General features: G+C 53.7%; 1 protein-coding gene across 3 annotated transcripts in view; it reads right to left on the bottom strand.

Annotated features, from left to right (window-relative positions):
* LOC127586985 (mitogen-activated protein kinase kinase kinase kinase 2-like) overlaps window positions 1-16,332 on the bottom strand; it is a 50,615-nt gene that overhangs the window by 9,945 nt on the left and 24,338 nt on the right. The window contains exons 7-20 of one of the 3 annotated variants that reach the window (XM_052045051.1): window positions 16,207-16,249; window positions 15,512-15,584; window positions 11,105-11,236; window positions 10,921-10,983; window positions 9,019-9,100; window positions 8,227-8,337; window positions 6,875-6,953; window positions 5,619-5,677; window positions 4,782-4,834; window positions 2,655-2,693; window positions 2,263-2,305; window positions 1,646-1,793; window positions 908-1,023; window positions 366-407 (exon numbers count right to left, since the gene is read on the bottom strand). In XM_052045051.1, coding sequence (XP_051901011.1) covers window positions 366-407; window positions 908-1,023; window positions 1,646-1,793; window positions 2,263-2,305; window positions 2,655-2,693; window positions 4,782-4,834; window positions 5,619-5,677; window positions 6,875-6,953; window positions 8,227-8,337; window positions 9,019-9,100; window positions 10,921-10,983; window positions 11,105-11,236; window positions 15,512-15,584; window positions 16,207-16,249 — 1,083 coding nt within the window. The remainder of the gene's footprint in view (window positions 1-365; window positions 408-907; window positions 1,024-1,645; window positions 1,794-2,262; window positions 2,306-2,654; window positions 2,694-4,781; window positions 4,835-5,618; window positions 5,678-6,874; window positions 6,954-8,226; window positions 8,338-9,018; window positions 9,101-10,920; window positions 10,984-11,104; window positions 11,237-15,511; window positions 15,585-16,206; window positions 16,250-16,332) is intronic. The other 2 variants (XM_052045052.1, XM_052045053.1) reach the window with 2 other exon arrangements.

Genomic DNA, 16,332 nt, shown 5'->3' with positions numbered 1-16,332 from the left:
AAGCAGACCAACCACTCAGGAGTTATCGGCCTCTCCTCCGAAGCACCCGTCTCTGTGGTAACCCTGAGGGAAGGCACCCCTGACACTGTGGCACTCCCGCAGCAGGAGAGCACAGCCGGCCAGGGCACTGCCCTGAACTCATCACTTTGTAACTTGAAGCTACATGTGAGTGGGGTCCTCATCCAACGTCGTCCTCACATGACGCTGGGGCAGGCCACTTGGCCCACAACACCCGTGCTGGCTCTTGACCAAGCTTTGCAATCCGTTCACATTCCCCCTCCCTCCACTCCCAGTATCCCCGCAGTTTCTAAGGTTCCCGCCGGATCTGCTCTTGCGTGTTATACCACCATTGTAAATGTACTTACGTGGACCTTCGGGGTCGGAGGTAGCCCATGGCTGATTTCCCTCTGCAATTAAAGGGTATGTCATTTATACACAGCCTGATACAGAGGGCCATTAAACACACAGCCCGCTCCTTCACACAGCCCAAACAGCAGGGAACAGCCCCAGAAATATCGCCAGCCACTGCATCACTGACACACCAACAGGTTCTGCACACACAGGGAGGCAGGAGGCTGTGCAAGGGCTCCCAGAGTGTAAATGGGATGGTGTGTGTGTGTGTGTGTGTGTGTGTGTGTGTGTGTGTGTGCGCGGAAAACATACACACACACAGCACTTACACATACAGACACACACACACACACACACACACACACACACACACACACAGACTTGAACAGCGATGTGACCAGCCTTAACACCCGTGGGGGGGGGGGGAGTGGGTGGGAGGTCAAACGTTGCCCCACATTCACTTGCCACCAACGTCACCCATCCCCTCCCACCCCAGACGGGAGATCAGGACGTGAGTGGGGGAGGTGGGAATAAGCTTGTTCCCCTCAGCACTCACCAGGGTCTCCTGTTTGTTCAGCTCTGCTGCCTCTGGTGGGTGAGTCTGGGGGTTACCCTCCTCCTGGGGGCTGTCGGGCACCCGGTCCCAGCTGGTGAGGGGAAGGTCCACGAACCCTAGGGCAGGAACATTGGGAATGTCACAAACTCTCCCATCATTGGTCACAGTTTTAAAAAACCCTGTGGACCCGTCCCCCAGTGTGTCAGTGTGTGACCCATCCCCCAGTGAGGGTCAGTGTGTGTGTGGGACCCGTCCCCCAGTGAGGGTCAGTGTGTGTGTGTGTGGGACCCGTCCCCCAGTGAGGGTCAGTGTGTGTGTGTGTGTGTGTGTGTGTGTGTGTGTGGTGTGTGTGTGTGTGTGTGTGTGTGTGTGTGTGTGAGAGAGACCCATCGCCCAGTGAGGGTGTGTGTGTGTGTGTGAGAGAGAGACCCATCGCCCAGTGAGGGTGTGTGTGTGTGGTGTGTGTGTGTGTGTGTGTGTGTGTGTGTGTGTGTGTGTGTGTGTGAGAGAGAGAGACCCATCGCCCAGTGAGGGTGTGTGTGTGTGTGTGTGTGTGTGTGTGTGTGTGTGTGTGTGTGTGTGTGTGTGTGTGTGTGTGTGTGTGTGTGTTGTTATGGACACAGTGACACAGTAACTATACACAAATCTTCCACTTTTTCTCCTCCATCCTGCTGGAATCCGTTGAGATTCAGAGTGTGGGGCCTGACTGATGACGTGCTGCAGGAGTTGTCTGCCTACCATCTCCCCAGCCGGCGAAGGGTGTCCCCGCCCGCAGTGTGCCACCGTCACTGCGCTCCACCAGCGGATCGGAGGGGCGCAGCGTGTGCGGAGCGCGCTTCACGGTGTTGCTCTTGTCTGTGGACCAAGGTTCCTCCTCCGCGTCGGGCTGTGGCAACGCGACAAACAGCGGGTAAATGAGTTAGTATCTGTCGGGCTGAACGGCCTGCGTTGGTGCTGCGAGTTTCCCCGATCCATCACTGCGATCCCACGCACCGTGGGGGCAGATCTGTCACTGCGATCGCACGCACCATGGGGGCAGATTTGTCACTGCGATCCCACGCACCGTGGGGGAAGCTTAGTATTTAAAACCCCTACCCGCAACATCTGGATTGTTGTTTGGTCTGACAGCTGCAACCAAGCCAGTCATCCAGAGACACGGCTGAGGGAGCGCCGCAGGGAAGGAGCACTGCACTGCGAGGAGGGAGGGAGGGAGCATCACGCCACAGGGAGGGAGGGAGGGAGCGAGCGTCGCAGGAGATCTCAGATGTCTGGGAGTTTTCTGTGCTACGTAAATTATCCCAGTGGTCAGAAATGACAGGGTTTGGGACATCTTGGTAACATTAGGGCAAACTTACCTCCAGTTGCTTGGACATTGGCCCTCGTTTAATTGTAAGGCTGCTGGAAACAGAAAAATAGATTTCAGCAATGAGATAAAATATTAAGGAAACCGTCTGAAGCAAGAAAACAAACAATCTTGTTACTCAATTCACCAGAGGTCTCGCAATGAGTTGATGTCTGTGAATCTCCCCAGTGAGGGTGTGCGTGTGTGTGTGTGTGTGTGTGTGAGACGCGTCCCCCAGTGAGTGGGGGTCAGAGTGTGTGTGTGTGTGTGTGTGTGTGTGTGTGTGTGTGTGTGTGTGTGTGTGTGTGTGTGTGTGTGTGTGACCCGACCCCCGGTAAGCGGGTCAGTGTGTGTGGGTTTAACCCCTGCTCTATGCCCTCTGCCAGGGACTGTGACACAACGTACCTCTGTTCCAGGGCCTCTTGTACACTGCGCAGCAGGCTCCTGAAACAAACAAACCCCAGCATTAGAGAGGCTCCACCCCCCCCCCCTCACTGCGCCCATCCCTCACATTCATTCCCACTTGCACACCCGACCTCTCACACCCACCCCAGCTTGCCAGCATAGACACAGACTCTCCCCACCCCTTTCTCACACTTCCGTGCACACACTCTCAGCCCTCTCTCACACTCTCTCCTCTTGCACATCCCACGTGCAGGCATACAGGCTTGCACGTGTATGTGCAGTCCTCCCGTCTGTGCATGCAACACACACACACCTACAAATGCTTGCACTAATGTCGATAAACTGATTTTGTTGTTTCAGATTATTCTGCACACATGCAAGTTTTCTACAACTTATGTTGACTTAATTTTATATTAACTTAACTCACGTTGGTCCGTCTTGTACTGTGCTAAGCTGCCAAAAGCTAATTTTCATGGCGTTTCTACCCTGTGTATGTACTCCTCTGACTACAATAAACTTGAATGCTCCTCTCACACGTAATCTCACACTGCTCGTGGGGAGTCTTGTGTTTCACCACCATGCACAGCCCTCCAGGATGTCTGATGTCCACTAGTCTCAAGGAAGGATGGTCTGAAGTCCCGTTATTCTTGCAGCCTTGGGGTCAGCAGCCAACATGCACAGCAAGATCCCTGAATCAGTCAATGTGAAAGTGTCGCATTTATCTGGTGACGTTGGTGAACGGGTAGGTATTGTCCCAGGGGCAGTGGGGAGTGGTTCCCTGCTCTTCATGGTGAATCACAGAACATTTTGCCCTCGCCTTAGAAGATAGATGTTCAATGTCACACCGAATTTCAAAGGAAGTTTGTCAGCGCAGTGCTGCCTCCTCCCGTGGCACAGCGCTCTCCCCTCGCTGCCCCTCCCGCAGTGTGGCACTCCCTCAGCTCTCGGGATGATCAGCCTCGTTTGTGGTGCTGGTGTCCAGGGTGGGATTCGAACCCAGAACACAGAGACCTGGAGGCAAGTGAGTAAAGCACTTTGGGAGATCAGATGTGAAGGGACAGTTAATGGCAGGACTCTTAACAGCATTCATGTGCCAGGGATCTTGGGGTCCAAGTCCATAGCTCCCTGAAAGTGGCTGCACAGATCGATAGGGAGGTAAAGGTGGCGTATGGCACACTTGCCTTTATTAGTCAAGACAATGAGTTCAAGAGCCAAGAAGTTATGTTTCAGCTTTATAAAACTCTGGTTAGGCTGCATCTGGAATATTGCATTCAATTCTGGTCACCCCATTACAGGAAGGGTGTGGAGGCTTTGGAGAGGATGCAGAAGAGGTTCACCAGGATGCTGCCTGGATTAGAGGGCATGAGCTATAAGGAGAGGTTGGACAAACTTGGGTTTTCTCTGGAGCGGCGGAGGCTGAGGGGAGACCTGATAGAGGTTTATAAAATTTATGAGAGGCATAGATAGAGTAGACAGCCAGTATCTTCTTCCCCAGGGTTGAAATGTCTAATACCAGAGGGCATGCATTTAAGGTGAGAGCGGGAAAGTTCAAAGGAAATGTGCAGGGCAAGGTTTTTTTTTTACACAGAGAGTGGTGGGTGCCTGGAATGTGCTGAGACATGCGATAGAGGCGTTTAAGAGGCTCTTAGATAGGCACATGAATGTGCAGGGAATGGAGGGATTAGATGTCATTAAGTTTAACTAGTTCGGCACAACATGGTGGGCCGAAGGGCCTGATCCTGTGCTGAGATCGAGATCCCCGGAGCCACAGCTGTGACACGCACGATCCCCAGGCCGAACTGGCCAGTCAGTGCGCACTGGAACCCTGTCTGATTCTCTTCCTCCTGTACTGGAGTGGGTTAAAGTGGGCATAGGAAGATCTCAGAGCCACGAATCAACGAAATGCACAGATCCTGGGACTGCGATGATCTCCCCCCCCCCCCCCCCCCCCCCCCCCACCCCCCCCCCCCCCCCCCACACACAGATACCTCGCGCAGTCGTCACATTGATTGATAGTGGGATCTTGCTGTGTTTCCCAGGTTACAATGGCGACTTTAAACACTGCTTCACTGGACGTGAAGCTCCGGGACACGAGCTGAAGCAGTGGGAGTTCCAGAAGTTCCTTACAGACTGTTGTTCCCTTCCTCGTGGATCTTCCATTCGTCATCCTGTTCGGAGTCCTGGGAAGCAGACGGGATGGTCAATGAGGGCACAGCCCTGGTACCCAGCGCAGGAACGGTACTGCGTGTGACAGGAGCAGACGGGGTCACAGCCAGCAAGCAGCACCCAGTCATTGCTGTGGTGGTGTATCAGTTATGTCACTGGACCTGCAGCCAGAGAGCTCTGGACACGGAGGCACGAGTTCAAATCCCACCACGGGAGTTAAGCTTAAATAACTCAACGCAGAAGTCTATTAGCAGTGATCATGGAACACAATACAGCAGGTAGCGCCAGAGACCAGGGTTCGATCCTGACCTCCAGCACTGTGTGTGTGTGTGTGTGTGTGTGTGTGTGTGTGTGTGTGTGTGTGTGTGTGTGTGTGTGTGTGGTTTGCACATTCCCTGCCTCCCCGGTCGGTTTCCTCCCACATCCCAAAGCCATGCTGGGTCAGTGGGTTTGTTGGCCCACTGTGTGGGTGAGGGGTAGAACCTTGGGGGGGAGTAGGTTACAGGAAAGTAAGTGGGGGGAGTGGGACTAAAGGAGTTCTCCAAGAGCTAGCATGGAACTGAATGGGCCGAATGGCCTACTAGCGTGTAAGAAAGGACGGGGTACTTCTCCTGGGGCCAAGCTTTCACCCTCAGTGAAGAGCAACTAGATAGATCATGGGGTCCATCTCCCTCACACTGGGGATTGGTCAAACCCACCGATGATGTCATCCAAGTCCTTCTCATGACATCAGCAAGAAACCCACAACCCGACCAATCAGAAGCCAGAGGTCGATTGAGGGGCGAGGTCTGTACTCACCAAGGTGCTCTGGGGTTCCGTTTCCTTCATCATTGGGCAGCTGAACTGTACCTGCCGGACTGAGCAGAGAGAGACAGTGAGGGGTTTCTCGTTGCCTTGTACCCCCCCCCCCCAAATGTCCCCCCACAACTTCCGTTGCTCAGCCACTGGCTGTCTGAGCCCCCAACCTCCCTAAACGCACCAGCACCTCTACTTCCTCAGGAGGCTACAGTAATTTGGTACGTCCCCTCTGACCCTCACCAATTTTTAAATCAATTCACCATAGAAAGCATCCTATCTGGATGCATCACAGCTTGGTACGGCAACTGCTCTTCCCAGGACCACAAGAAACTGCAGAGAGTTGAGGACACAGCCCAGCACATCACGAAAACCAGCCTCCCCTCCATGGACTCTGTCTACACTTACCGCTGCCTCGGGAAAGCAGCCAACATAATCAAAGACCCCACCCACCCTGGACATTCAGCATAAGGCCATAAGATATTGCAGCAGAATTAGGCCATTCGGTCCATTGAGTCTGCTCCACCATTCACTCATGGCTGATTTTTTTCAAACCCCATTCTCCTGCCTTCTCCCTGTAACCCTCAACTCCCTTAATGATCAATAACCTATCAATCTCTGCCTTAAATACACCCAATGACTTGACCTCCACAGCCCTGTTTCTCTTCTCCCCCCTTCCATCAGGCAGAAGATACAAAAGCCTGAAAGCACGTACCACCAGGCTCAAGGACAGCTTCTATCCTGCTGCTATAAGATGATTGAACGGTCCCCTAGTACGATAAGATGGACTCCTGACCTCACAATCTACCTCGTCGTGGCCCTCGCACCTTATTGTCTGCCTGCACTGCACTTTCTCTGTAACGGTAACACTTTATTCTTCATTCTGTTATTGCTTTTCCCTTGTACTACCTTGACGTACTTGATGTGATGAAATGATCTGTATGGATGGCATGCAGAACAAAGTTTTTCGCTGTACCTTGGTACTTGAGAAAATAATAAACCAATCTTCTACCCACCTCCATGTTATAAAATGTTCGAAGACTTTGCTTTCACAGCCTGAAGAGACTTGTTATCCTCTGAGAGAAAAAAACTTGCTTCAACTCCGTCTTCAATGGGCAAACGCCCCTATTTTTAAACAGTGGCCCCTTATTCCAGACTCTACTACCCCACCCACCCCATGAAAAAAAGATTGGGCTGTTCTATATCCCCGCCTGGTGCACAGTCCGACTTCACAGGGATGATCCAGGGTACTGACTTACACTGTATCTCGGAGCGAGTCCTCTCCGCTCTCATGTGGGGTCCCAGCGAGTGGATTTTGTCTGGGAAAGCATCACAGGTCTGCAAGGCAAGGAGAGGCTGAATCACTGGGAGATGTGGCCTGTCGTCCCAAGGCTCCTCCTCCCACAGATGGAACCATTGGCATCTGCTACTGCCCAGACAGGATAGGCTGGATGGGCTGCAAGGCCTCCTTCCTCTTGCTGCCTCAAGGCGGCAGCATCCGTCAAAGATCCCCACCACCCGGGCCACACCATCTTCTCACTGCTACCGTCGGGCAGAAGGTACAGAAGCCTGAAGTCCCACACCACCAGGTTCAGGAACAGCTACTTTCCTACAACCATTCAGTTCTTGAGCCGACCGGCACAACCCCAACCCTACCTCAACAACGGGACACTACGCACCATCTCTTGCACTGCCGTGGACTTGTCTCTGATTGGGTCTGTGTTCTTGCTTTGCACTAAGGCCTTGTTTTTCCACTGTGGTATAATTTATGTTCTGTGTGTTGTCTGTACCCACGTGCCTGTGATGCTGCTGTGAGCAAGTTTTTCCATTGTACCTGTACCTCACGGTACTTGTGCATCATGTCTGTGCCAACTTGGAATCCTGGTCGGCACAGACACGATGGGCCAAAGGGCCTGTCTATGATCTACAGGGAGTTCTTTCCTGATCCCATCACTTGCAGTAGGGAAATACATCCCCCTGCGCTCCCCCTCTGGTTCTGTCACTGAACACACTGATTAAATCTCCCCTTAACCTGCTGTGGTTGCTCCCACCATCCGCACTCCCAACGGGACCCCACCCCTTCCCGTGCACTCCCGACAGGACCCCACCCCTTCCCATTCACTCCCGACGGGACCTCACCCCTTCCCGTTCACCCCCACCGTCTGCACTCCCGACAGGACCCCACCCCTTCCCGTTCACCCCCACCGTCTGCACTCCCGACGGGACCCCACCCCTTCACTCCCACCGTCCCCACTCCCGACGGGACCCCATCCCTTCCCGTTCACCCCTACCGTCTGCACTCCCGATGGGACCCCACCCCTTCCCGTTCGCCCCCAACAATAAACTTGAGCTGACCTGACCTGCTCTGAGGTTGTCCAAGGGTCTGCCTCAACCCTGTCCCACCCTAATCGGGTGGTACTTAAGGGCACCAGTTTTAACCTCCATCCAGTTTCCAGAGGCAGCAAGGTGGGGCGAGGTGAAAGACAATACTGGGGTGTGCTCGGACTCAGGGGTCTGGAGCCCACTCACCCCTCCCCTCTCCCCAGATCCCAGGCTAGGTCAGTGACCCACAAGCTTCCACCCCCCACCCACCCCTCCAAAGCCGCCGTACCTCCAGATCGCTGTCGTCCATCAGACCAGCCTCACTGGGGTCTGGGTTGTTCAGCTTGTCCAGGAGCTCGATCCCCTGCAGTCGGCTCAGGGCCTGGTTGGTGAACGGGTGCTGGCAAGGGAAGGCAGGCCAGTCAGTGTGGGTGGGGCACCTGGACGCACCCGACCCCAAAGGGACAGCAGGCACAATGGCCCAAACGGCCGGCTGCTGCCTGCACCCCGTTCCTCCTGTACACACGTGCACTCGCCCACACTGGACACACACTGTACTCACCACCCACCACCCCCCGCCCCATCTTTCACCAATCCTCTTTGGGAAGTTCCCGTTAAATCTGTGCCCCCGCCCTTATGGGTTGGGGGGGGGACATTCCCCACCTCTTCCCCGCTCACCTTCACCCTGTCCCTCCGACCCTCCTGACTCTCTTCCCCCCCCCCCCCCCCATTTCCTCTATCTGAACCCCTGGCAGTTTGGACGCCCCAATTAAACCTCCCCTTAACCCACTCCACCCCGGGGGAGGTCAGCTCCTCCAGCCTCTCCGCATGCCCCGGACCCCAGACCACTCCGGGAAATGTCTGCGTCATGTCCAAGGACACGAGTCCTTGGCAGGAGGGAGAACCACCCCCACGAGGTGAGCACCGACTTCCCTCGGCTGGGACGGGAGACCCCAACGATGAATCCTCAGTGGGGATGTCGTGGTGAAGGGGCTCCCATTGTAACCAGGAGCCCCCTCGACAGCACAGCCTCCTTGTGGCACAGGCCATGCCTCCCTCCTCCCATTCTGCGCCCTGTTACCTGCAAGAGTTTCTCCGCTGTGGGTCTCTTCTTGGGGTTCTTCCTGAGGGTCTGTTTAACAAAACTGTGGCAGTCAGCAGACCTGTATCAAAACGCGGCAGTAGTGAGGGCACAGAATGCTGGGGGGAATTCTCATACAGCACGGAAACAGGTCCATGCTGGCCAAGATACCCATCTAAGCTGGTCCCCATTTGCCTGCATTTGACCCGTATCCCTCTAAACCTTTCCATCCATGCACCTGTCCAAGTGCCTTGTAAATGTTGTTAGTGATTTGGGGGGGGGGGGGGGGGGAGCTTCCTAGCCTACAGCAGGGGTCTGATATCTAGGGAACAAGAAGTCCAACCCCACCGTGGAAGAATTGGGGCCACAAGATACAGGAGCAGAATTAGGTCATTCGCCATTCAATCATAATCAAAGACCCCACCCACCCGGGTCATTCTCTCTTCTCTCCTCTTCCATCGGGCAGAAGATACAGTAGCCTGAGGGCACGTCCCACCAGGCTCAAGGACAGCTTCTACCCCATGGTGATAAGACTATTGAACGGTTCCCTTATATGATGAGATGGACTCTTGACTTCACGATCTACTTTGTTATGACCTTGCACCTTATTGTCTACCTGCACTGCACTTTCCTGTAGCTGTGACACTTTACTCTGTATTCTGTTATTGTTTTCACCCTGTACTACCTCAGTGCACTGTGTAATGAATTGATCTGTACGAACGGTATGCAAGACAAAGTTTTCACTGTACCTCGGTACAAGTGACAATAATAAACCAATACCAATTTAATTTTTCAACCCCATTCTCCCCATAACCCTTAACCCCCTTACCAATCAAGAACCTATCAATCTCTGCCTTTAAAGATACCCAGTGAATTGGCCTCCACAGCCATCTGTTGCAACAAATTCCACAGATTCACCACCCTCTGGCTGAAGAAATTCCTCCTCATCTCAGTTCTAGAAGGACGTCCCTTTATTCTGAGGGTGTGCCCTCGGACCCTGGACTCTCCCACTGATGGAAACATCCTCTCCACATCCACTCTATCCAGGCCTTTCAGTATCCGGTAGGTTTCGATGAGATTTCCCCCTCATCCTTCTGAAGGCTGGTGATACTGCTGGAATCTTCCACCTTCCCCAGTTTCCCAATTCAGGAACCCTGCTGTCTGCAATCATTGGGACCCAAGGGGGAATGGAGTCATAGAGAAATACAGCAGGGAAACAGGCCCTTCAGCCCAACGAGTCCATGCTGGCCATCAACACCATTTACACCAATCCCATTTTACTCTCCCCACCTTCTCATCAACTCCCCCCAGATTCCACCCCTCACCCACACACTGGGGGCCAATTAACCCACCGACCCCGCACGTCATTGGGATGCGGGAGGAAACTAGAGCACCCAGGGGAAACCCACGCGGTCACAAGGAGAAGGTGCAAACTCCACACGTCAGGTTTGAACTGGGGTCTCTGTCCATTTTGGAACAGAGGCAAGGGATTCCTTCAGCCACGCATGTGAAACGTTGGAACCCTCCCTCCCAAAGAGTGATCAAAGGTCGAGTGCTGTTGCCCGAGGTCAATCAATAAGGGAATCGAAGGGATGCAGAGAATAGTTGGCCAAGACTATCAAATAACAGCACCAGCTCGAGGGGCCAAATGGCCATCCCTGAATGGCCCACCACTCAAAAGGTCTACCCACCCAGCGGGATGAGAAGGGATGGTCAATGAATACCAGAGATCCCTCCGCATCAGAAACGTCTGTTCATTGGTTCCGGCTGAGATTAGTGGTGGGGGTGGGGGTGAGAGGAAACATTGCTCCTACACCCCACCCCCAGCCACCAACACCCCCACACCCCCCCCCCCCCCACAAGCAACCATCAGCAACTGGGTGCCAAGACCAGGTGACTCACCACCGCATCTTGTCCTTCAGCTTAGGAGGTTGGAAGCTGCTCTTTGACATCAGCATCAGAGCCCTGGAGGGAGAAGTCGGAGAGAGGAGTGAGTCACAGGCCAGAATGAGTCACAGTCCCCCCCCTCCCGGTGTGTTCTGACCTGGTGGACCACCCCCACCACCTCCTCCCCACCCCTCCATACCTCATGGGGTGCAGGTCAAACATGGGTGGCTGTAGCTCTGCCAGCTCGATGGCCGTGATGCCCACAGCCCAAATGTCGCACTGTTGGTTGTAGCCGCCTTTCTTCTCCACCGCTGCCACCTCTGGGGCCATCCTGCACCGGAGAGAGAGGGGAGGTTAATATTGGTTTATTATTGTCACTTGTACCGAGGTACAGTGAAAAACTTGTCTTGCAAACCGATCGTACAGGTCAATTCATTACACAGTGCAGTTACATTGGGTTAGTACAGAGTGCATTGATGTAGTACAGGTAAAAACAATAACAGTACAGAGTAAAGTTTTCACAGCTACAGGGAAAGTGCAGTGCAATAAGGTGCAAGGTCACAACAAGGTAGATCATGAGGTCAGAGTCCATCTCATCGTATAAGGGAACCGTTCAATAGTCTTATCACAGTGGGGTAGAAGCTGTCCTTAAGTCTGGTGGGACGTGCCCTCAGGCTCCTGTATCTTCTACCCGATGGAAGAGAGAAGAGAGAATGACCCAGGTGGGTGGGGTCTTTGATTATGCTGGCTGCTACACCAAGACAACGAGAGTAAAGACAGAGTCCAAGGAGGGGGAGGCTGGTTTCCATGATGCGCTGGGCTGTGTCCACAACTCTCTGCAGCTTCTTGCAGTCCTGGGCAGAGCAGTTGCCGTACCAAGCTGTGATACATCCAGATAGGATGCTTTCTATGGTGCATCGATAAAAGTTGGTGAGAGTCAAAGGGGACAAACCAAATTTCTTTAGCCTCCTGAGGAAGTAGAGGCGCTGGTGAGCTTTCTTGGCTGCAGCATCTACGTGATTTGACCAGGACAGGCTGTCGGTGATGTTCACTCCCAGGAACTTGAAGCTCTCAACCCTCTCGACCTCAGTACCATTGATGTAGACAGGTGCATGTACAACCACCCCCTTTCCTGAAGGAATACCCCAAGGGCCCAGGAGCGAGGAGGGAAGGGGGCGGAGGGCTCCCTCCTCGCCACCCCTCCCCCTCGGCTCCGCTACCCACCGAGCCACAGGCAACCCCCCCCCCCACAGTGAACTGACCGACACAGAGGCAAGTTCCCCCTCTCCAGACACAGCTGTCGATTCACCCATTGGTCATTGTGGGATCTTGCTGTGCAGGAGTAGTTCAGCCTCAGTACAAAGTTTGACTCCATTGGCTGTGGGACCGTTTGGGACATTCTGACGTGTGGATGAACGGGGTAAATCCATGTGGGCGTTCCCAATTCTCCCACCCATTCCCCGGACCACACATCATGAACAGCGGAGGTGGGATGTCTGGATGTCATGGAGCCCCATGAACTCCTGGGGGGTTGGGGGGGGGCATCATCCCCAATCCGGAGACAGAGGAGCCTGTCTTCCACCCAACCTGCAACGCAGATGGACGAATCGGCTGTCCAATGGCGGGAGAGCAGCCGGTGACCTGCACTGACGATCATCTTAAGGGAGGGGGCAGCCAGAGAGGCTCCAGGGGAGGCTAGTAGAGCAGGATGGTGGGGAGGGAGGCAAGAATGAAGGGGTGGGGGGAGGTGGAAATAAGCACCCAGCTACGTCAAATTCGTGCTGTAGGAGCCATACGAGTGTACAAATTAGGAACCCCTTGAACCTTCTCTCTCAATTCAATAAGGTCATGCTGATCTGACCAACCTCAACACACTCCCACCAACTCCGTAACCTCTCCCCCTTGACGTATCGAGAGGCAACCTACCTCCGCTTTTAAAGTATTTGCAGACTCTCCTTCCCCCGCCCTCCGAGGAGGAGTGTTGCAAAGCCTCAAGGCCCTCAGGGAGAAAGTATTTCCCCTCACCTTTGCCTCAAACAGCCCACCCCTCATTTTTAAGCAGTGACACCCCCCCCCCCCCCCCCATTCTCGATTCTCCCGCAGGAGGACACATCCTCCACACCCACCCTCAGGATCTTGTATGCATCAATCACTCTCACTCTTGCACACTCCAGAAGGTACAAGCCCAGCCCACCATTACATGTATTGGTCTAGTAAACCTTCTCGAACCAATGCACTAACATCCTTCCCAAAATAACGAGACCATTAAAGACTCCAGATGTGGTCTAACCAAAGCACAACCTCCTTACTTTTGTATTAATTCCCTGCACAATTAAACACTAACATTCTGTTAGTTTTCCTAATTACTTGCTGTACCTGTATATCAGACCGGTTGCATCATGGTCTGGGACGGCAATTCGAATGCACAGGAATGTAAGAAGCTGCAGAGAGTAGTGGACACTGCCCAATGTATCCCGGGCACATCCCTCCCCACCATCAGGAGTATCTACAGGAAGTGCTGCCTCAACATCCACCAAAGATCCCCACCATCCGGGCCGTGCCATCTCCTCGCAGCTCCCATCGGGCAGGAGGTACAGAAGCTGAAGTCCCACACCACCAGGTTCAGGAACAGCTACTTCCCTTCAACCATTCAGTTCTTGAACCAACCGGCACAACCCTAATCACTACCTCAGTACAGCAACACTGGGACCTCTTTGATCCCCTTGCACTAAAATGAACTTTTTTTTTGTTCTATTTGTGTTCTTTTTTGTAAAAGTTATGTATTTATGTATAACTTATGCTTTTCTTGTGAATGCTGCTTTTCTGATGCTATGTGCCTGTGATGCTGCTGCAAGTAAGTTTTTCATTGCACCTGTGCACACATGGACTTGTGCATCTGACAATAAATTTGACTTGTGTACCACCAGGTTCGAGGACAGCTTCTATTCTGCTGTTATAAGACTATTGAACGGTCCTCTAGTACAATAAGATGGACTCTTGACCTCACAATCTACCTCGTCATGGCCCTTGCACTTTATTGTCTGCCTGCACTGCACTTTCTCTGTGGCTGTGACACTTCATTCTCCATTCTGTATTGTTTTACCTTGTACTACCTCTATGCACTGTGTAATGAACGGTATGCAAGACAAGTTTTTCACTGTACCTCGGTACAAATGACAATAATAAACCAATTCCGATTCCTTTGACCTGGAGACCTTTGCAAATCATGCGCTGGGACTCCCAATCCCTCTACATCTCACAGTTCTGCATTCTCTCCATTCAGGTATTTCTCTCATCATTTTATATTCCCCTCCTAAGAGAACAATTTCACATTTGCAGGATCTTTGCCCACTTGCTAAACCCTTGGACCTCCTCCTGCTCTCTAGGACGTACAGGGTTACTGCAGGAAGTAGATCAGTACCAGAAACTGGATATTTAGGCTTGTGGGTGGAACCAGGTCACAAGACCACCATTGGTCAGGTCCAAGAGACCAAAGAATAAGCAGTGGAGGGGAGGTGGAGGGGGGGGGCACACAGGAGACTGCTGGTGCTGGAATCTGGAGCAACACACAAGATGCTGGAGGAACCCAGTGGGTCAGGACATTATCAGCAGGTTATGAACACTGAGTCTCCCAATTTCTGGTAAACTGCTCCCCCTCTGTCCCTTCTCCTGATCTACCCAGTTTCCTCCCACCCCAGCCCCTCATCACCGTTTCTTTCCCCTCCCCCCACCCCCCAGCCACCTCCACCTGCCCTCCCCACCTCCCTTACTTGGTCCCATGCTCCACCTTCCTCATCTATCAGATGTCACCTCCCAGCCTCTGTTGCTATCTGCCCTCTCCCCTCCTCCATCTGCCTATCACCCCCTCCCCTCACCTGGATCCACCCATCACCTGCCAGCTCCTGCCCCACCCCTTCCCCTCCACCTCCTCATTCTGCCTATCTCCCCTCCATCTTTCAGTCCAGATGAAGGGTCTCAACCCAAAACGTCAACTGTCCATTTCCCTCCACAGATGCTGCCCGACCCGCCGAGTTCCTCCAGCATCTGGTCTGGTGCTCCAGAGGGTGGGCACACTGGAACAGGAAAAGTACGGATTCTAAAACTGGGAAATAACAGCAGCAGACGCTGGGAAGCCTCTACGTGTCGGGTGGTATCTGTGGAGGGTGAAACAGAGGCAGAATTTTACGCTGATGAACCTTGACGTTGTTGGATGCAGAGGCAGTCGTTCACCCAGTCAGAGGGTGAGGTGCAGTTGCTCAGGTTACATTGACCACAGGAGAAAGGGGTCAGAGGGTGAGCAGGAGGGAAATGGAGACACTGGAGACTGCAGATGCTGGAACCTGGAGCAACACGCGAGATGCTGGAGGAACTCAGCTGGTCAGGCAGCATCCGTGGAGGGAAATGAGTGAAAGGGAGGGAAGTGATTGTGACTGGCGGCTCAGTGGAGGAGATTGACAGGGTCTCTCACAACGCAGAGGGAATCGGCTTATACGCCTAGGAATCTCCGCTGCGGATGACTGAGGAACGCTGGATGTCTCTAGGCTGGGCCCTGGAATGCTGGGGATGGGCAGATATGGAGTCAAGAAGGGGGGAGATGTTTGCTTACCAGTATGGCGTACCAATGAACGATTTCCTCTTGCCTACCGAAGCTGTGAGTTCGGCTGAGACCCCAAAGTCAGCTGGAAACAGAGACAGAGACAGAGAGATGGTCAGGTGTGGAAGTCCCCATGGAGTACTGCAGATGTCGGTAACTTTATGAAGACACAGAAGACTGCAGATGCTGGAGCAACGTACAAAGGGCTGAAGGAACTCAGCGGGTCAGGCAGCGTCTGTGGAGTCCAGATGACTCGAAACATCGACTGTCCATTTCCCTCCACAGACGCTGCCCCGACCCACTGAGTTCCTCCAGGATCTTGTGTGGTGCTCACATTCTTCATCACTGGGTACAGCTCCTCCAGAAACCCGTTTCTCCCCGCCGCCCCTCCCGCAGTGCCGCGCTCCCCTCCTCACCTCCCCTCCCGCAGCGCGGCGCTCCCTCCCTGCTGCCCCTCCCAGGGTGCGGCGTTCCCTCAGTGTTGCCAGCGTGAATTTTGGCCTTGACTGTGGGGCCAATTCTCCGAAAAGGGGTGAAACCCCTCCCTCACCACCCCTCCCACAGGACCTCCGTGATTGGGACACACCACACACCAGAGCAAGGTCCCAGCTCACCACCAGCTCCTCCCCTCCTCCCCACATCAGTGTCGAACCCTCCCCCATTCTCCCAGCAGTGCTCCCCTCATCCCTCACAACATCCCGGCTCACCTAGTTTAACGTCTCCTCGATCAGTCAGTAGGATATTCGCTCCCTGTGGGAATTGAGCAGGATGTTAAACGCCAGCGGTTTTATTTCTGCACACAGACATCCTCCCCTCGGGGAGAGACCTCCCTG

This window comes from Pristis pectinata, chromosome 38, assembly GCF_009764475.1.
Source record: "Pristis pectinata isolate sPriPec2 chromosome 38, sPriPec2.1.pri, whole genome shotgun sequence".
Classification (NCBI taxonomy): Eukaryota; Metazoa; Chordata; class Chondrichthyes; order Rhinopristiformes; family Pristidae; genus Pristis; species Pristis pectinata.
The sequence above is the reverse complement of the archived record's forward strand: the minus strand, read 5'-3'. Positions and strand labels throughout refer to the sequence as shown.